This window comes from Rhinopithecus roxellana, chromosome 17 (genome assembly GCF_007565055.1).
Source record: "Rhinopithecus roxellana isolate Shanxi Qingling chromosome 17, ASM756505v1, whole genome shotgun sequence".
In the NCBI taxonomy this organism is placed as follows: Eukaryota; Metazoa; Chordata; class Mammalia; order Primates; family Cercopithecidae; genus Rhinopithecus; species Rhinopithecus roxellana.
The window spans coordinates 81,028,650-81,049,059 of NC_044565.1; the positions used below are offsets into that span (position 1 = coordinate 81,028,650).

Here is a 20,410-nt window from a genome sequence, read left to right on the forward strand (position 1 = left end):
CATGAACTAGCAAGAGAAAGAACTGATGAACTTGAAGACAGACTGACATTGATTATGCAAGCTGAAAACAGAGATAATGATAAATGAAGAAAAGTGAACAGAGCCTTGGAAAAATGTGGGACACCATCAAGGGTATCATACACACATAATTAGAATACCAGAAGGAAAGGAAAGAAAGAAAAGAGCAGAAAAAATATTCAAAGAAATAATGGTAGAAAACTTCTCTGATTTATTGAAAATCAATAACCTCTACATGCAGGAAGCTCAATGTCCTCCAACTATTAGAAAATAAACACAGAGATCCACAAAATAGATAAGTTGCAACAAAAATGTTGAAGGTCAAAAGACAAGGAGAAAATCATGAAAGGAGTAAGAGAAAAACAACTTATCACTTACAAGGGGAACCCCAATAAAATTAATGACTGATTTCTCCACAGAAACAATGGAGGGCAGAAGGTAATGACATATATATTTAAAGTACTCAAAGAAAAAAATAGGGCTGGGCACAGTGGCTCACGCCTGTAATCCCAGCACTGTGGGAGGCTGAGGTGGGCAGATCACGAGGTCAGGAGATTGAGACCATCCTGGCTAACACAGTGAAACCCCATCTCTACTAAAAATACAAAAGATTAGCTGAGCGTGGTGGCACGCACCTGTAGTCCCAGCTACTCGGGAGGCTGACATAGGAGAATCGCTTGAACCTGGGAGGCGGAAGATGCAGTGAGCTGAGATCGTGCCACTGCACTCCAGCCTGGGTGACACAGTGAGACTCTGTCTCAAAAAAAAAAAAAAAAAAAAGAAAAGAAAAAAAGAAAGAAGAATAAATAGTTAACCAAAAAAAGCTATCTTTCAAAAATGAAGGTAAAATGAAAACTTTCTCAGACAAACAAAACTGAGAGAATTTGTTGCCAATAGACTCGCCTCACAAGAAATACTAACAATTCTTCAAGTTGAAGCAAGTGTCCCTGGATGGTAATTTAAATCTACATGAAAAAACAAAGAGTAAAGGTAATTGTGTAAGTATTTTTAAAAATCCACATTTATATTGGGCATTTATTTATTTGAAAACCAGTATAAATGTATTGTTTCTTCTTCCCTCTGAAATGATTTTAAAAAGCAATTATATAAAATAAGATGTATATGATATAATGTTGGGCCTGTAACCTACAGGAAGGTAATATGTATGTAATATATTTGCCAATAACAGCACAAAGAAGATTGGTGGGAGCATAATTGTACTGTGCTGAGAAAATGACTACAGACAGTAAAGTAATACTTCTAATAAGTATAGTTGGGTATATAACATTAATAGATATAATATGTATAACAATACTATAAAAGGGAGGAAGGGAATAGAGCTATATAAAAGTAATACTTCTATATATCTGTCTTAGTCTGTTTTCTGCTACAACAGAATGCCACAGACTAGGTAATTTATAAACAATAGAAGTTTATTTGGCTTATGCTAATGGAGGCTGGGAAGTCCAAGAGCATGACAATGGCATCTGTTGAGTATCATCTCATGGTGGAAGATGGAAGGCAGAAGTGGGCATGATACAGAGAGAGGCACCAGCAGCCAGACTTATTTTATAATTACTCATTCTTGCTATAACTAACCCACTCCCATGCTAGTGACATTAATCCGTTAATAAGGGCTCTGCCCTCATGATTGAATTACGTGTTATTAGGCCCCATCTCCTAATACTGTTGCATAGGAAATTAAATGTCTAACACATGAACTTTGGGGGTAAACATTCAAACCATAGCAATATTGCTGGAATTAAGCTAGTATAAATCTGAAGCTGTTCATAAACCCCAAAGCAATCACAAAAATATTACATTAGAAAATATTCACTTAATGACTAAATGCAAATGAAAGCATAAAGTAAGAACAGAGGAAAAAATAGACATTGAGACATACAGACGTCCAAAAGTAGACTAGAATTAGATGTAATTCCCAGTATACAGATAATAAAAATAAATGTGAGAGAATAAAGCAGTCCCATCAAAAGACAGAGACTGTCAGACTGGATTAAAAAACAGGATCCAAATATATGCTGTCTGCAGGATAGGCACTTTAAATTCAAAGACACAATAAATGAAAAGTAAAAGGATGGAAAAAGATGATCTTGCAAACAGCAACCACAAGAAAGGTGGAGTGGCTATGTTAATATCTGACAAAATAGACTTGAAAGCAAAAAATGTTACTAGAGATAGGGATATTTCTTAATGACAAAAGGTTAATCTGTCAGGAAAAGATAACAATTAAAAACACATATGTACCTAATAATAAGGCACCAAAATACACAAAGCAACAACTGACAGAAATGAAGGGAGAATTAGACAATTCAATAATAATAGTAGGAGACTTCAGTACCTCACTTTTAATAATGGTAGAACAACTAGACAGAGGATGAACAAGGAAATAAAAGACTTGAACAACACTCTAAACCAACTAGACCTAAATAGGTGTCTATAGACAAATATTCACACTTCTCAAGTACACATGAAACATTTTCCAGGATAGACCATGCTAGGTGATAAAAGCGTGGTCTATCCTGGAAAAAAAATACATTTCTTTTTTTTTTTTAAGATGGAGTCTTGCTCTGTCGCCCAGGCTGGAGTGCTAATAGCGCAATCTTGGCTCACTGCAACCTCTGCCTCTCAGGTTCAAGCGATTCTCCTGCCTCAGCCTCTCAAGTAGCTGGGACTACAGGCACCCGCCACCATGCTCCCTGGCTAATTTTTGTATTTTTAATAGAGATGGTGCTTCACCATGTTGGTCAGGCTGGTCTCAAATTCCTGACTTCAGGTGATCCGCCCACCTTGGCATTCCAAAGTGCAGGCATTACAGGTGTGAGCCACCTTGCTCAGCCATAAACCTCAATAAATTTAAAAAGAAAGAAAGAATATGAACTATATTCTCCAACCAAAATGGAATTAGAAATCAAAAGCTAGAAAAAATTTGGGAAACTCACAAATATGTGGATATTAAACTAGGTCTTCCTAAGTATTCCTTTCTTCAAAATTCTTGATGATTATACATATGTATTCAGTGTTTAAGTTTGTCTCTCCTTTCTACTCCCAGAAAGCTCTTTGAAAACAAGACGATGTCTATTTTGATTACCACTGTACCCTTAACACAGTGTCTAGCATATGGTAGGAATTCAATATCTATTTGTGGAATGAATGACTGAAGGTTGAAAAAATGACTTATGTGGGAATGGAGATTTATTCATCTATTTATTCTTTCCACAAATATTTATTGAGTACTTATTATGTGCCAGATCCTGAGGATATAACAGCAAAGAAGACAAAATTTCTGCTTCATGAAGCTTACCTTCTAGAGGGTAAGACAGACATTAAACAAATAGATATATATTATTACTTAAGTGTTATCGAGAAAAAAACCTTGAGGCAGTTATTTTAGATAGAGTGGTTGGGTAAGGCCTCTTTGAGATCACGTTTTAAAGGACATCCGGAAGAAACTGAGAGAATGAGCCCTGAAATAGTCATCCCTCAGTATACACAGGGGATTGGTTCCAGAACCCCATGTATACCAAAATCCACGGATACTCAAGTCCTCCAGTCAGCCCTGTAGAATTTGCATACAGGAAAAGCCAGCCCTCTGTATGTGTGTTTTGCATTCCAGGAATACTGTCTTTTCTTCTTTCCTTCCTTCCTTCCTTCCTTCCTTCCTTCCTTCCTTCCTTCCTTCCTTCCTTCCTCCTCCCTCCCTCCCTCCCTCCCTCCCTCTCTCTCTCTCTCTCTCTCTTTCTTTCTTTCTTTCTTTTTTTTTTGAGACTGGATCTTGCTCTATCACCCAGGCTGCAGTGCAGTGGTACGATCACAGCTTATTGCAGCCTCGATATCCTGGGCTCAAGCAATCCTCCTGCCTCAGCCTCCTGAATAGCTGGGACCACAGACGCACCACCACACCGAGCTACTTTAAAAGTTTTTTAGTAGAGATGAGGTTTCGCTTTGTTGCCCAAGCTGGTCTCGTACTCCTGAGCTCAAGCAGTCCTCTCACCTTGGCCTCCCAAGGTGCTGGGATTACCGGCATGAGCCACTGTGCCTAGTTGAAATACTGTATTTTCAATCTGTGTTGGGTTGGAAAAAATCCACCCATAAGTGGGCCCGTGTAGTTCAAAACCATGTTGTTCAAATGTCAACTTTACTCACAAAAATGTAGAGTCATTAAAATTTTAACAGGCAAGAAAAATAACAGGTCAAACTGAATTCTGTAAGGTTGTGCATCAGTAATTATCTATGATTTCTAAAATTTACGGAAAGGAAATAAATCAAACAGACAGATTAGAACTTCCTCTCAAAAACCATGCATCCCAGGTAAATTTGTGTACTGAGAAACATTAGGAAAAAGCAAGAGGATACTTACTCTGATTCAAAACAAGTTGTCTCACAACAATCCAGAAAATGTTACTTTTACAAGTAGATCTGAGATATGCGCTCAAAATTTTAAACGAAGATTTGCTGACTGTAATGGTATCCAATACCACTCTCCCAGAGTTTTCCAGGCAATAGGAATTAGGTTGTATAATCCACGTGGTTACATTCCACTATCTATTCCGTCTAGCCCGGGAAGATTCCAACTATCTTTCTTCACCATGGATACAGGGACCTAAGTCTGGCTGTAAGAGTATTCTTTGTTTGACAGCCAAGGCACTGAAAAGTGACTACACACTACTCTCCTCCCAGGCAGATCTCTGACTGATCCAACAATATAACCAGCTCCATACAGATATCCAGATCTCGTATCCTTTTTCGAACTGACATCGTCCCCACCCTTCTCCCCAAAAAAGCCACACAGACAGAGACAGGGAACGGAGCCTGACCCCTTCAATCAACCCCTTAGCCTGCTCCAAGCCTGAATTTCACGCCTCGTCCCCCGGCCCCACCGCCCCCGCACTGCAGTTTCAGCGTGCACAACCTCAGCGGCAGAGCTCCGCCTTGGTCCGGTCCCGGGGCCTGAGATCCTGTTGGTCCAGATTCACCGGCCCCAGGCAGACAGGATGAAACACTGGGCCGCGATGCTCCTCAGATCCCGACCACTCCTGGAGCAGGAGGCGGCAGACACACTGACAAACAGGGCGACGCGCAGACCGTGCGTACAACGCGCATCACTTGTCCGCAGAAGTGGAAGACGTACCTGGCTCGCAGAGTTGGGTCCCGAGCCAGCTGTCGGGAGGTGTTGCCCAAGGGTCAGAGGTCCCCACAGGGCTTGGCCACCCTCACGGTTCTCACTCGGAGCAGCCCTGTGGCCCAGCTGCAGCGGCACAGCCCCGGCGCCTTCTGATTGGCTCAGCTTCAGCCCCTCGCGTATTCGCTTCCGGGTGAGAGGTGCCCGGTCGCCCCAGCAACCAAGTCGCACCTGGAGCTGTCCTAGCGCCTAGTACTCTCCCGGCTGCAGAGCTGGCCGCCCAGGGGGAGTCGCAGAGTTTGGAAGATCTCTCTAACACCTCTCGGCCAAGTGAGTGCCCATCCTCCCAACGACCCGGGCAGAGAAGGGCTCCTTTAAGTCGAACTAGCGTGGAGACAGAACTTGCTTGGCCTCCGGTAATTCCTGTAGGGGTGTGACATATTTCCTAACCGTCTAGCCGAGGGGCACGGGGGAACCCTTGGTCTGGGAATCTAGCTCTGATCTGTCGCTGTTGAGACACCCGAGGCGCGTGCCAACCTCCCTGGGCCTCAGTTTCCGCTATGGTGCCGGGCGGTCTCTGTGAGGTTCCCTCTAGCTCTGACATTCCCAAGTTTCGAATGTAGAACATTTTAGCGGCAATTGAAAACAGTCCAGTTTCTGATATGATTACGTTTAATGCTCTGCTTCATAGGCATTTAACGATTACTTCCGAAGTGCCCTTCATTCACTAGACGTTCTGTTACTATTAGTACTAAACACAGAGTCGGACAGTAGGGTGAGAAGAGATTTGACTAATCCGCCATTCGTGGGCTGGAGGAACTGGGTGGGATAGGGGATCCCGGTACAAAGGCATGATTTTGATAGAACCCTAAGTACGACAGTAGGAATAGGCCCAGAGTGCTGTGGGGGCTCCTGAAGGAGTCTGAGGTTGAAGAAAGGCTTTGTGGGAGAGCCCATACCTGACCTAGGGCTACAAGAAAACAATAGCTAATATTTACAGAGTTTAGACACTGGGCTAAGTGCCATTTTTTTTTTTTTTTTTTAGAATCCACTGTTGCTAATGTCAGTCCTTTGTAGTTTATTGTAGGTAATGTGGTTTTTGTTTGCTTGTTTTTAACTAGCCTAACTGGCTTTTGGTCTTTTTTTTTTTTTTTTTTTGAGACGGAGTTTCGCTCTGTCGCCCAGGCTGGAGTGCAGTGGCCGGATCTCAGCTCACTGCAAGCTCCGCCTCCCGTGTTTACGCCATTCTCCTGCCTCAGCCTCCCGAGTAGCTGGGACTACAGGCGCCCGCCACCTCGCCCGGCTAGTTTTCTGTATTTTTTAGTAGAGACGGGGTTTCACTGTGTTAGCCAGGATGGTCTCGATCTCCTGACCTCGTGATCCGCCCGTCTTGGCCTCCCAAAGTGCTGGGATTACAGGCTTGAGCCACCGCGCCTGGCGGCTTTTGGTCTTTATGTCATGAAATTTTACTGTAACCTGTCTAGGTGTGGGATTTTGCTTAGTTCCCATTTGTAGTCCAAGCAGTCATTTTCTTCAGTTCTGAGAAAATTTGGGGTATTTATTCAAATATCTCTTATTCTTTCCCTCTGGAATTCTTATTAGACTGACAGTAGCATTTTGGATCCGCTTTCCATTATTTTAAAATTTCTCGTGCTACTTGCTTTTTTTAATTAAAAAAATGTTTTTTCCAGCCATCTCACTCGCACTTTGTGCTACTTTCTAAGCACATTTTTCAACCTAATGTTCCAGTTCACTGATTTGTTTTCAACTGTATCTATTCTGCTATTCATCCCTCCTAAGAAGTTTTATTTCACCTATTATTCATTTCCTGGATTGCTAATTGTTCTTTGTTTTTTATAATCACATGTTCCTATTTCAAAGATACTAATACTCTCCCTTTCTCTCTGAGGATATTACAGTTTAAGTCCTCTACCTATTGTGTTAATTCTGTTTCCTCAGAGGGGATGAACCTCTAGCCTTTCTCAACTGGCACCTAAATTAATTTTTAAATTCCCTTGCCCCACCCATAAAAACTCTGATTCAGTAGATGTGGGGTAGAGAGAAGAAACTTAGAAGCGTCTCACGTGATTCTGAAGGATGGGCCACAGAGGATATGCCTGCATACCCTCTCTACATAAGTTTTCTTCAGTATCGGAAAATACAGTTTCTAATGTTTTAGTCCACTAAATGTCCAGGGATCTGAGACCCAGAGTCCCCCTCAGTCTTGTGGTCCTCTTTCTTCCTTTTTCTCTTGGTCTCCATACCATTCTCATTCTGTGTGGACCTACCAGCCCTTCCCCACTTGCTATCTTTATTTTCCATTTCTTCCTACTGTCAATTTAAAGATTCCTCACTCCGCCTTACCTCTGTGGGACAATCAGTAAATCATATGGGCTACCAAAGAGAAATAAAAACATATCCACACAAAAATTTATACACCAATTTTTTTTTTTTTTTACTCCTAGGAAGCTGTATGTTTTAAAATTTTACATCAATGTTTATAGCAGTATTATTCATAATGGCCCCAAACTGGAAACAACCTAAATGTCCATGAACTGATGAATGAATAAACAAAATATGCTATTTCTGTACACCATATTTATACAATATACTTGGCTATAAAAAGGAATGAAGTACTGATACACAATACAACATGGATGAACTTTGGAAACATTAAGTGAAAAGAGCCAGACATAAAGGACCGCATATTGTATGATTTCGTTTATAGGAAATGTCCAGAATAGGCAAATCCCTGAGGCAGAAAGTAGATTAGTGGTTGCCAGGGGTTTGGGGTTGTGGGGTGACGGGTGTTTGAGGGGAATTGTAATGGGTAACTGCTCATGGGTACAGAGTTTCTTTCTGGGATGATGAAAATATTCTAAAATTAGATTGTGATGATAGTTGCACAACTCTGAATCTACTAAAAAACATCAAATTGTATCTTTTAAAGGTAGATTTTATGGTGTGTGAATTATATATTAATAAAGCTATCATAATAAATAAATTTTAAAGGAGATCATGTAGGCAAAATTGTTTATTTCCCCAGGACCCTACATTAGACAATGGAAATACCAAGTAATCATGATATGCTGTGATCTTGAGAAGTAAGTCCATTTGGATAGTGTTGAAAGCACATTGGTTATAGGTCTTATGACATAAGAATATTTACATTTGGCTGGATGTGGTAGCTCACATCTGCAACCCCAGCACTTTGGGAGGCTGAGGTGGAAGGATAGCTTGAGCCCAGGAGTTTGAGACTGGCCTTGGCAACATAGTGAAACCTTGCCTCTATCAAAAAAAAAGTAAACTTATGTCATTCTTCTTAAATCTTTTAAAACAGCTTCACAAGTGTATAAGATCAGCTTTATCTTTCCAAATGGAGATAAGTATGGTAAGCATACACTGCAATTACTTTTTCTGTACAGAAAATTAAATAGCTTAAGAATAAAAAAAGAGACTTAAATTTTATAAAACTATTAGGATATTAACTTTATTAACTAAGATAACAGAAATCCTAATAGATAAAGAGATGTTAAAATCAAAACTCCAGTGTTAACTCTAGCCTTGGAAACCTATGGGATCTGTCAATCTTCCTGGCCTTTGAGTCTCAATTGTTACAAGATGTTGTATGTCCACGAATTTACTCGCCTCTGGTCTCACTGGTTTCAGTGCTAGGGAGGCAAAGAAACCCATGAGGTGTAGTTGCGATTAGGCCCAGATATAACTATTCTCATTTATAATCTTCAGTATTTCTCCTTTGTTTAGATGGTGACTGTACAAGAGCATCTTCTGGAATCTATGAGAGAAATGGAATAGGTATTCATACCACTCCTAATGGGATTGTCTACACAGGAAGCTGGAAAGATGACAAGGTATTGTTGTTGTTTTTAATACTGGCAGTGGATAAATAACCCTGTGGGTTTAATGATTCCAGGCATTTCACCATTAATCAAAAACTCCTATAATGAGTAGACTATATAATAAAAATAACGAATGATCATATTAACATGTATTAACTTATGAGTAATATTAAACTCACTGCAGAGAGCTAATCATCGTTATTATCTTTCTCATCTCCTATTCATTGAGTAAAGCTGAATCCATTACATAATTTTCTCATTTAATCCTCGTAACACCCTCATGAGCTGGGTACCATTAATACTCTATTTTACAAATGAGGAAAATCAGGCTCAGGTTTCTTGCCCATCTAGTAAATGATAAAACAGGAAAGTATACCCTGGTCTGCTTGAATCCAAATTTGAATTATTAACAACTACTTTGTACTGGTTTCTTGAACTAACTAAACTGGTTGCCCTTTAAGATTTCTGATACATTCAGGGTATCTTGAGGACCCCTATTATCTTCATCGTGGACCCCTTGATGTTCAAATGCCCCAGATCCAGAACATTTGATTTAGTGGGCTTCACAGATAGACACAGATGAAGGAAAATGATAAAAATGTTGTCTTTATACTATGGAAATAAAGGACAATACAAAGTTGATTAATAATTAGCAGATGATAGACATATATTTGTACATTTTTGAAAGGTTCTTGGGAAACTAAAGATTAGTTTCTAAGGTAATTTCCTTTGTTACAAACAGATGAATGGTTTTGGAAGACTTGAGCATTTTTCAGGAGCAGTATATGAAGGACAATTTAAGGATAATATGTTTCATGGACTGGGGACTTACACATTCCCAACTGGGGCAAAGTATATTGGAAATTTTAATGAAAATAGGTAAGCTTAAAATAAAGAAAAAATCACTGCAGTTCTGAAAGATTATTTTCTGGTACGTTTGCTTAAATACTTATTTATTTATTTATTTATTGAGACAGAGTCTCGCTCTGTCATCCAGGATGGAGTGCAGTGGAGTGATCTCAGCTCACTGCAACCTCTGCCTCCTGGGTTCAAGCGATTCTCCTGCCTCAGCCACTCAAGTAGCTGGGTCCACAGGTGCACACCACCATACCCAGTTAATTTTTGTAGTTTCAGTAGGAATGGAGTTTCACCATGTTGGCCAGACTGGTCTAGAACTCCTGACCTCAAGTGATCTGCATGCCTCGGCCTGCCAAAGTGCTGAGTATACAGGCGTGAATCACTGTGCCCAGCTGCTTAAATACTATATTTAGTTAATTCTAAATATTCTTTTATAATATAGTTTCTAAAAATTGTTGGAGGCCTGGTACAGTGGCATAGCACCTCAAACATCATTGATGGTCAAGAAATATTTGTTGAATAAATGAAGTAATTAAGCTAGAGAGCCAATGTAAACTTTTCATTTTTTTAACTCATTGTTTCGGTTTTGTATGAACTTAGATTATGTGATCCTAAAATCTTGGACACCAAATAATTGATTGTATTTGTTTGGAATAGTACTTGTTTTTTCTTTACCTTTTTTCTTTTTTTTTTGTAGGATATGAAGGCAGGATGCTGGGTTTAAAAGCAAAGCTTGAAACTAAAAGATATAATGCTTCAGACGTAGTATATATTATGCTAGACGATCTTATATCTGGACTGTAAATTATTTGTCTTTGTTAATGAAAAACTTATTTTCTACTATTGCAGGGTGGAAGGTGAAGGGGAATATACTGATGTCCGAGGACTAGAATGGAGTGGTAACTTTCATTTTACAGCTGCTCCAGACCTGAGATTAAAACTTCACATGTAGATGTGCTTCACATTGTAGATTTAATGTTAAATTAAAGTTTAAATGTAGTAATTGAAGCTTTTAGTTGTAAGGAAAGCAACTTAATCTGTTATTTGAAATGACTTCACACACTATACCTATAAGTTTGCCCAATAAAACCATCACATCCTTACGTCTTTTTGAACTTTATTTTCACTGTCTTACAATTAGTTTAAAATAAATTACATGATTCAATTCAGTCTACTTATTATAATAACTATGGCAGAATCATCCAAATCTTGGCAAAGTTGATTTCCAATCCTCTGTTTGAGTTTTGTCATCTTTTTTTTTTTTTTTTCTAGTCTGTGCTGGTGTGTCCTGGTCAACATTCACCCTCTTTGAAAAAAAAATTTTTAAGGCCATAATACATTTTATTTATTTATTTATTATTTTCTAGCTTTTATTTTAGGTTCAGGCATACATGTGCAGGTTTGTTATACAGGTAAACTCATGTCACAGGGGTTTGTTGTACAGATTATTTTGTCCCCCAGATACTAAGCATAGTATCCAATAGTTATTTTTTCTGATCCTCTCCCTCCTCCAAACCGCCACCCTCAAGTAGCCCCAGTGTTTGGGATTTTCTGTTCCTGTGTTAGTTTGCTAAGGATAATGAACACAATTTTAAGTGTACAATACATTATTGTTGACTACAGGTACAATGTTGTATAGCAGATCTCTAGAGCTTATTCATCTTGCTTGACTGAAACTTCATGGCTTTTTATTAGTTACCTCTTGTTTTCCTATTACCCCAGCCCCTGGTAACCATTATTCTACTCTTTGATACTACGAATTTGACTATTTTATTTTTGAGATGGAGTTTCACTCTTGTTGCCCAGGCTGAAGTGCAACAGCGCGATCTTGGCTCACTGCAACCTCCGCCTCCCAGGTTCAAACTATTCTCCTGCCTCAGCCTCCTGAGTAGTTGGGATTACAGGCATGTGCCACATGCCCAGCTAATTTTTGTATTTTCAGTAGAGATGGGGTTTCACCATGTTGGCCAGGCTGGTCTCGAACTGATCCACCCGCCTTGGCCTCCCAAAGTGCTGGGATTACAGGCGTGAGCCACCCAACATGGCCAAATTTGACTGTTTTAAATACCACATACTTAACAGTGGAGTCATACAGTACTGGTCTTTCTGTGACTGGCTTATTTCACTTAGAATAATGTCCTCAGGGTTCATCCATGTTGTCACAAATCACAGGATTTCTCTTTTAAGGCTGAATGGTATTCTATCGTATGTATATACCACATTTTCTTTGTTCATTGTGGTGGATGTTTTGTTTCCACATCTTGTCTATTGTGAAGAGTGCTGCAGTGAACTTAGGGTACTAATATTTATTTGAGATCTTGATAGCAATTCCTTTTTTTTTTTTTTTTTTTTTTTTTTTGAGACAGAGGAGTCTCACTGTTGCCCAGGCTGGAGTGCTATGGCGTGATCTCAGCTGACTGCAACCTCTGCTTCCTGGGTTCAAGCGATTCCTGTGCCTTGGCCGCTCAAGTAGCTGAGATTACAGGTGTGCTCCACCACCCCTGGCTAATTTTTTGGTATTTTCAGTAGAGATGGAGTTTCACCATGTTGGGCAGGCTGGTCTTGAATTCCTGGCCTGCCTGGCCTCCCAAAGTGCTGGGATTACAGGCATGAGCCACTGTACCTGGCTTCAATTCTTTTGGATAAACACCCAGAAGTAGGATTGCTGACTCATAATATAGTTTTTGTTGTTGTTGTTATTTATTTATTTATTATTATTTTAATGCGGACCACTTCACAAATTTGCATGTCATCTTTGCACAGGGGCCATGTTAATCTTCTCTGTATCATTCCAATTTTAGTATATGTTCTGCCAAAGCAAGCACAGTAGTTATATTTTTAATCTCTTGAGGAACCTCCATAGCATTTACCATAGCAGCTGCACCATTTTGCATTCCCAGCAACAGTGGGCAAGTGTATGGTAATCCAGTTCTTCCCACTTTCTTTCTTTGCCCTTACTGAAAATCACAGAGTACTTTGACTACTCTGTGACCCGGCTGGCTACAGGTTTTTCTCAGCAGGCTTGAATGCAAACTGGGCCTTGAACATTCCCAGGCACTGAGAAAGGTATTTGGGTTGTTGCTCAAAACACTGAAACTGGCCCCCAGCCTTGAGCCAAATTTCTCAAACTGTCATAGAAACTCCAGACTCTGATCCCCTTGCTGCAGACACACAGAAAAGGTATAACATTCCTTTTCTCTCTCAGCGATTACTGCAACACTCTGTACAGAAGTTTCCCTAATACATTCTTTGGACTGATCACCCTAGAGCTTAGAATTTTTTTCTTTGGTATTCCAGCTAGCCCTATCTCAGGACAGTTGGAGACTCCCTTGTGGGAAATCCCCCTGCCACTGCTTTTTGGGGTAATTCCAGCCAAGGATTTGAGGGTTTAGAGAGACAAAACAGCAAGGGTTCAATTTATCCAGTTCCTTAGCATTTGTTTTTTGTTTTTGGTGATAGCCATGCTGTCTGGTATAAGGTGATATCTCATTGTGGTTTTGATTTCTATTTCTCTGATGATTAGTGACATTGAGCATTTTTCCAAATACCTATTGACCATTTATATGTCTTCTTTGGAAAAATGTCTATTCAGTTCCTAATCCATTTTTAAATCATATTATTAATTTTTTGTTACCATTGAGTTGTAAGAATTCCTTATATATTTTACAGATTAAATCCTGATCTGATATATGATTTGCAGATAGCTTTACCCATTCTGTAGGTTGTTACCTTTTCACTCTGTTGATTGTTTCCTTTGCTGTGCAGAAGATTTTGGTTTGATGTAGCCCCACTTGTTTACTTTTTGTTTTGTTGCCTGTGCTTTTGGTGTCATTATCCATGAAATCATTGCGAAGACCCATGTCATGAAGATTTTCCCCTGTTTCCAACAACATTTGGAAAGGGTCGTATACCATGACCAAGTGAGATTTATCCCTGGGATGCAAGGATAGTTCAACATACAAAAATCAACTAATGTGATATTCCACATTAACAGAATAAAGGATTAAAATCACATAATCAGCTCAACAGATGCAGAAAAAGCATTTAACAAAATTGAGCACCTGTTCATTATTTTAAAAAAAACCTCAACAAATTAGGAATAGAAGGAAATTACCTAAGCATAACAGAGGTCATATATAAAAAGCCCATAGCTAATATCATACTCAACAGTGAAAAATTGAAAAGCTTTTACTCTAAGATTGGGAACAAGGCAAGGATGCTAACTCTTGTTACTTCTATCTTTAAAAAAGTATACATTAAAGGAGACTATCAAGAAAATGAAAATACCGTCCTCACAATGGGATAAAATACTTGCAAATCATATCTGTCAGAAATTTGCTTAATATAGTCACTGCCTCAGCATCCATTTTTAGGCTTGACATAAGTTGTCTGACGTCCAGTCATATCCCATTACTGTTGGCCTAGTTAAAACTTTCCTTCCCCTTGTAGTTGTTTGCAATACAGCCCACTTGTTCCTTACCCTGCTGACCCAAACCCAACACATCTCACAGGTGCTGACCATGATAAAACCTAAAGGTCAACATAAGTCATGCAAAAATAAGTTCCCTCTTTCCACGTGTTTTCTTTAAACTAGCCAATCCACAACCCCAGAGGGAAAGCCTAAGGGATAACATCCATGGACCTTAATAAAGGTGTAGTCCTGTGGTCCTCTCTCTCACCCCCACCCCACTGGTTGAGCTCACTGCTACCTCCAGATTTCCAGAAACCATAGCAATAAAAATTATGACACTGATAAAAAGTCTAGTTTTCAAAATTTCTAAAGAACTTTTATAACCCAACAATTAAAAAAAAAAAAACCCATTTTTAAAATGAGCAAAGAAGCGGGGGGCAATGGCTCACACCTGTAATCCCAGCACTTTGAGAGGCTGAGGCAAGTGGATCACCTGAGATCAGGAATTCAAGACCAGCCTGGCCAACATGGCGAAACCCCATCTCTACTAAAAATACAAAAAATAGCTGGGCGTGATGGCAGGCACCTGTAATCCCAGCTGCTCAGGAGGCTGAGGCAGGAGAATCGCTTAAACATGGGAAGCAGAGGTTGCAGTGAGCTGAGATTGCACCATTGCACTCCAGCCTGGGTAACAGAGCGAGATGCCCATCTCAAAAAAAAAAAAAAAAAGGGGCAAAGAATTTGAATAGATGTTTCTCTGAAGAAAATATACAAATGGCCAATAAGTAAACAAAAAAATGCTTAACATACTTACTCTTAAGGGAAATGCACTTTAAACCCACAAACCCACCATGAGATACCACTTCACATCAACTGGGATAGCTATTTTTATTTTATTATTTTATTTTATTTTAAGTTCTGGGGTACATGTACAGGATATGTAGGTTTATTACATGGCTAAATGTGTGCCATGGTGGTTTGCTGCACTTATCAACCCATCACCTAGGTATTAAGCCCAGCAAGCATTAGCTATTTTTCCTGATGCTCTCTCCCTTCCCCTGCTCCCGCAACAGGCCCCAGTGTGTGTTGTTCTCCTCCCTGTGTCCATGTGTTCTCATTGTTCAGCTCCCACTTTTAACTGAGAACATGCATTGTTTGGTGGGATGGCTATATTAAAAAAATAATAAAAATAAAAAATAGAAAAAAAGACAATACAAAGATTGGCAATGATGTGGGGAAATTGGAGCCCTCACACATTTGCAGTGGGAATATAAAATAGTGCAGCTGCTGTGGAATACAGTTCCTCAAAATATTAGACATAGAGTTACTACATGACTCAGCAGTTCCTAGGTATGTATGCAAGGAATCAACTTGTACACGAATGTTCATAGCAATGTTACTCATTGCTATAGTCTGAATGTGTCCCTCCAAAATTCATGTTTAAACCTAATTTCCTCATGCCTGTAATCCCAGTACTTTGGGAGGCTAAGGTGGGTGCATCATTTGAGGTCAGGAGTTTGAGACCAGCCTGGCCAACCTGCTGAAACCTCTTCTCCACTAAAAATACAAAAATTAGCCAGGCATGGTGGTGTGCCTGCAATCCCAGCTACTCGGGAGGCTGAGGCACAAGAATCGCTTGAAACTGGGAGGTGGAGTCTGCAGTGAGCCAAGATGGTGCCACTGCACTCCAGCAGGGGCAACAGAGCGAGACTTTGTCTAAAAACAACAACAACAACAAAAACCTAATCTCTACTGTGGTAGTATTAAGAGTTGAGGCCTTTAGGAGGTGATTAGGTTATAAGGACAGATCCCTCATGGATGGGATTAATGCCCTTATAAAAGAGATGTGAAGGAGATTGCTTGCTGCTTCTGTCACAAGAGAATGCTGCAAGAAGGTGCCATCTTTGAAGAAGAGAGCAAGTCCTTACCAGACACTAAATCTGCTAGTGCCTTGCTCTTGGACTTAACAGCCTCCAGAACTGTGAGCAATACATTTGTGTTGTTTACAAATTACCTTGTCTAAGGTATTTTCTTATAACAGTTCAAATGGACTAAGACATTTATAATAGCCCCAGCTGGAAACAATCCAAATGTCCATCAACTAATGAATGTATAAACAAAATGTCCATATAATAGAATATTATTCAACCATAAAACATGAAGTACTGATACTACAACATGGATGAACTTCAAAAACATTGTACTGGCCAGACAGAGCGGCTCATCCTGTAATCCCAGCACTTTGGGATGCCAAGGTGTGTGGATCGCTTGAGTCCAGGAGTTTGAGACCAGCCTGGGCAACATGGTAAAATCCCATCTCTACAAAAAATACAAAAATTAGCCAGGTGTGGTGGCACATGCCTATAGTCCCAGCTACTTGGGAGGACTGCTTAAGCCCAGGAGGCAGAGGTTGCAGTGAACCAAGATCATGCCACTGCACTCCAGGCTGGGTGACAGAGCCAAACCTCATCTTAAAAACAACAAACAAACAAACAAACAAACAAACATTGTACTAAGTAAAAGGAGCCAGTCACAAAAGGCCACATATTGTATGATTCCATTTATGTGAAATGCTCTGAATAGGTAAATCCTTAGGGACAGAAAATAGATTAGTGGTTGCCAGGGGAGGAAGGGATTGGGAGGCATGAGGTTTCTAGAATTAGACAGAGGTTTCTAGAATTAGACACAGTCTTGAAAATATACTAAAAACCACTGAATTGTTCACTTTACAGGGACAAATTTTATGTATGATATGTAAATTATGTCTCAATTTCTGAAAAAGTAGATCTGTGTGTTGTCATATATTCTATGTCCAGAAAACCTCTTTACTTTTTACATAAAATAATTTAAACATTTCCAGAGCAGTATATGTCAACTACATTTTAAAAGTTACAATAAAGACCTGAATTTTTTTGCTGAAACTCTATATTCTAAAACTGACAAAAATAGTGTATGCAATACATAACTTCTTTGTCATATTTCTCTATTCAAAATCTTCTGAATATTTGTATTTCTCAATATATCATTGCCAAAAAATGTATATTTTTATTTTTTGCTGTACTGGCACAAATTTGGTTGCAATGTCTTCTAAAATGTTAAAATAAAAATAGCATTTTTGTTAGTTTCTCATAATAATAGCCTCATGGTTAATTTCAAAACACCCTATTTGTTAAGTTTTCAAAGATAGATTTTAAGAATTGGACATTTTTGCATATGTTGCTTAACATTAGCTGGCATGGCTTTAGAATTAAATATTATTATTATATGGAAATTTATGAAGAGATAAATACTGGACAAGTTAAGATAATGTGAGAAGATGTTTTCAGGGACCAGGACATATAATTTAAATTCAAAAACTTCTGGAAAATATAGAAAAGTATCTGTTTTGCTGCAAACTAAATTTTCCCTAATTTTTTTCTATTTATTTAAGGCAGCAAGATATACATTTTACTCTTAAAATATTTAACTTGTATTGCTATATTAATAACTTTTCAATGTACAACTTTTCAATTTTCTAATATACCAAAGATATTCCTCCTAAATGGGTTTCTTCCTTTTACTCATTGAAACTAAATGCAGTTCAGTTATTTGATTAGTTGATGCTAGAATTTGACCTGGAGCTTATATAATTAGAAGAGACACTAGTTTTCATCATTTAAAAGCCTGGTTAGCATACTACGGTCTCGTTTCAGGGGAAGTCAAACCTCTCTACTGCTTCTTTTTATAACCTTTAAGTTAATTCAGAACCCAGATAAGCCTTGATCTGAGGATGATATAACCACCGCAAGCAACATGGGGTAAGTATGCGCTTTTATATGCTTTAAGGGGCACTGAAAGGGGAAACAATTTTATAAGAGATGAAAACCCATCAATCCTTACCATATGGTGTACTAATTTAAATTCGATATATGCTAACATTCATTTAAGGTAGCCATTCAAAGAAATAACTTTTATTTAAAAGTTATAACAATTTGTAAAACCTTCATTTATTTCCTTGCTTAATTTTTATATTATGTCTTAACTGCGCTTTGCAGGTTATCAATAAACTGGAGACTGAAGTTGTTCTGCATATTAATATACTTGAAGCTGAGTTAAATTTTGAGAACAGTCTTAAAGAAAGGATGCTAGGTAGCATAAATCTGACATGGACATGCCTCTTTGGGATTAAGAATAATTAAAGAATGAAAAAGATTAGGGATGGAGGGAGATTGGTTTATTCCTTTCTAACACAGAAAAAGAATAGAGGAATCTTCAGCATTCACTCCTCCATGTACAGAACAAAAAACACATCCTGATTGGAAATGTGTACTGATTAATTACATGGGGGCTTTATTGGTGAAACCTAATTCTAAGCACTTCATGGGGCTTTGGTGTGTAATGAGAAGAACTGAGTTTCACTTAAACACTGTCTTTACTTAAGTGAGAATAGCATTCTGTTATAATTAGTATTGGAATTATGTGAGTTTTTGTATGCTGAAATAGTATTCTGAATATGTAGAAATCTCTCTTTATATCACCCTTTTATATTTTTAATAGCCCCTTTTAATACAAAATCATATTGCTGTAAATGGAATAGCTATTTCATTGAAGGCTACTTCTGAAGGATTCAACATAATGATCAGAAATTTATGCTAGATAAAAAAGTTTTTGATTAATATTTATTCTAAACATTTTTCACAAACAATTAATTAATGTCTACATTTTTCATACCATGGGCTCTGAAAATGCAATCTAAACTCATTTGAAAACTCAGAGGCTTTTGAAAGAAGATGATCATACTATTGTGTTTTTTTTCTTCTCTTTTCTTTTTCTAGACAAGGTCTCACTTTATCACCTGGGCTCAAGCGATCCTCCCACCTCAGCCCCCATAGGTAGCTGCGACCACAGGTGTACACCACCACACCTGGCTAATTTTTGTATTTTTTGTAGAGGTGGGGTTTTGTCATGTTGCCCAGGTTGGTCTTGACCTCCTGATCTCAAGCAGTCTTCCCACTTCAGCCTCCCAAAGTGCTGGGATTACAGGCATGAGCCACCATGCCTGGCCTTATTCTTAACTTTTTCTTAATTCCCTTTATTTACCTTCCCTTTTCTCTGTGTATAAGGGTGTACTTCAACGTAGCAGGCCAGTAATAAACTAAGCAGTGTGGATACAGAGATCAACTGATCTTCCTCCTTCCCTTCCTCTCTCCTTTCCTCCCTTCCTCCCTCCTTCTTCCTTCCTTTCTTTTTCTTTAATGACAGCAGTTCTTAACCTTTTTGGTGTCAAGAATTGCTTTTAGAATCTTCAGAAACCAGTCCACCATTTCTGCAAAAAAAAAAAAAAAAAAGGTATAATCACACAAAATTTTGCATACAATTTCAGGAGAATTACAGGTGACCTGAAACCCTGTTCCTGGGACCACAGGTTAAGATCCTTAGATTTTGATTTTAGGACTGGAGTATGATTTGTTCAATATTTCTCTTTGGATTTTTATAAATGTAAGAATCTTTAAGTTCATAATTCTTGCTAATCTTCTCAAGGACAGTGTGGAAGATTCCCCACCCCCCCACACATGCAATTTACATGAGTGTGAAACATAGTTTAACCAACATGCATCACATTACTGCTGCTGGGCCCCAAGGACTTGACTAATCACTTGTTCCTTATGAGAGTGCCAGGAATCACCTTGGGAATCACGGACAGAAAAAAACCCTCATTTTGTTATTTTTAAAGCACTTTGAATGCCCCAAATAAGATGAACAAAACAAATCATAAATGCTAATATTACAGGAAGCACTCTTCTGATTGTTATGTTCGTGATTATTTTGTTGTCTGTTCGTGCCTTTATTGACAAAAAGACAGGGTAGTAAGTATTAACATCTGTTTGAGGCTTCCTAAAATAATCAGAAAAAGAGAAAGTGGCAGCTAATCAGATTCTCAAATGTACTCATTTGAAGAAATCTCTAGAATTTATTTCCTGAGAATGAGGGAGTAACTGTTGTGGATTTGTCTTCGGGGCCTACTTATCTCAAATGATTTGAGGATATAATTCCCTTATATGGGGCAATGCCAGCCCTTTCCACCTTTCCCCAGGCTATGCTGGCATGGTTTTAGCGAGCAATAAAGAAGCAAATACTGGAAAA

General features: G+C 38.8%; 3 protein-coding genes and 1 non-coding gene across 8 annotated transcripts in view; 2 read left to right on the forward strand and 2 right to left on the reverse strand.

Annotated features, from left to right (window-relative positions):
* Positions 1 to 5,306, reverse strand: part of DHX57 (DExH-box helicase 57) — a 76,336-nt gene extending 71,030 nt beyond the window's left edge. The window contains exon 1 of the mRNA XM_030921430.1: positions 5,168 to 5,306. The gene's annotated coding sequence lies outside the window, so the exon portion shown is untranslated. The remainder of the gene's footprint in view (positions 1 to 5,167) is intronic.
* A 33-nt stretch (positions 5,307 to 5,339) lies between these two features.
* MORN2 (MORN repeat containing 2) lies at positions 5,340 to 10,985 on the forward strand. Of its 4 annotated transcripts, none has more exons than XM_010364139.2 (5): positions 5,340 to 5,488; positions 8,499 to 8,549; positions 8,924 to 9,030; positions 9,761 to 9,897; positions 10,726 to 10,980. In XM_010364139.2, the coding sequence occupies exons 4-5, from the start codon at positions 9,761 to 9,763 to the stop codon at positions 10,826 to 10,828; spliced, it is 240 nt and encodes a 79-aa protein (XP_010362441.1). In that variant the 5' UTR covers positions 5,340 to 5,488; positions 8,499 to 8,549; positions 8,924 to 9,030; the 3' UTR covers positions 10,829 to 10,980. The 4 variants fall into 4 exon arrangements, with proteins under 4 accessions (XP_010362441.1, XP_010362439.1, XP_030777291.1 ...); XM_030921431.1 differs by having other exon boundaries at positions 5,376 to 5,574; positions 10,726 to 10,985; XM_010364137.2 differs by lacking the exon at positions 8,499 to 8,549 and having other exon boundaries at positions 5,365 to 5,488.
* A 1,609-nt stretch (positions 10,986 to 12,594) lies between these two features.
* LOC115894509 lies at positions 12,595 to 12,701 on the reverse strand. The gene has a single exon (XR_004054613.1). It is a non-coding gene; the product is annotated as a U6 spliceosomal RNA (small nuclear RNA).
* A 5,278-nt stretch (positions 12,702 to 17,979) lies between these two features.
* Positions 17,980 to 20,410, forward strand: part of ARHGEF33 (Rho guanine nucleotide exchange factor 33) — an 87,014-nt gene continuing 84,583 nt past the window's right edge. For both annotated transcript variants that reach the window (XM_030921432.1, XM_010364140.2), the window contains exon 1: positions 17,980 to 18,084. The gene's annotated coding sequence lies outside the window, so the exon portion shown is untranslated. The remainder of the gene's footprint in view (positions 18,085 to 20,410) is intronic.

Excerpts from the sequence above, each read along its gene's own strand:
- MORN2 (XM_010364139.2), top strand. The coding sequence starts at position 9,761 with ATGAATGGTTTTGGAAGACTTGAGCATTTTTCAGGAGCAGTATATGAA. Across the intron at positions 9,898-10,725 it reads GGAAATTTTAATGAAAATAG|GGTGGAAGGTGAAGGGGAAT; the intron begins GTAAGCTTAAAA and ends CTACTATTGCAG.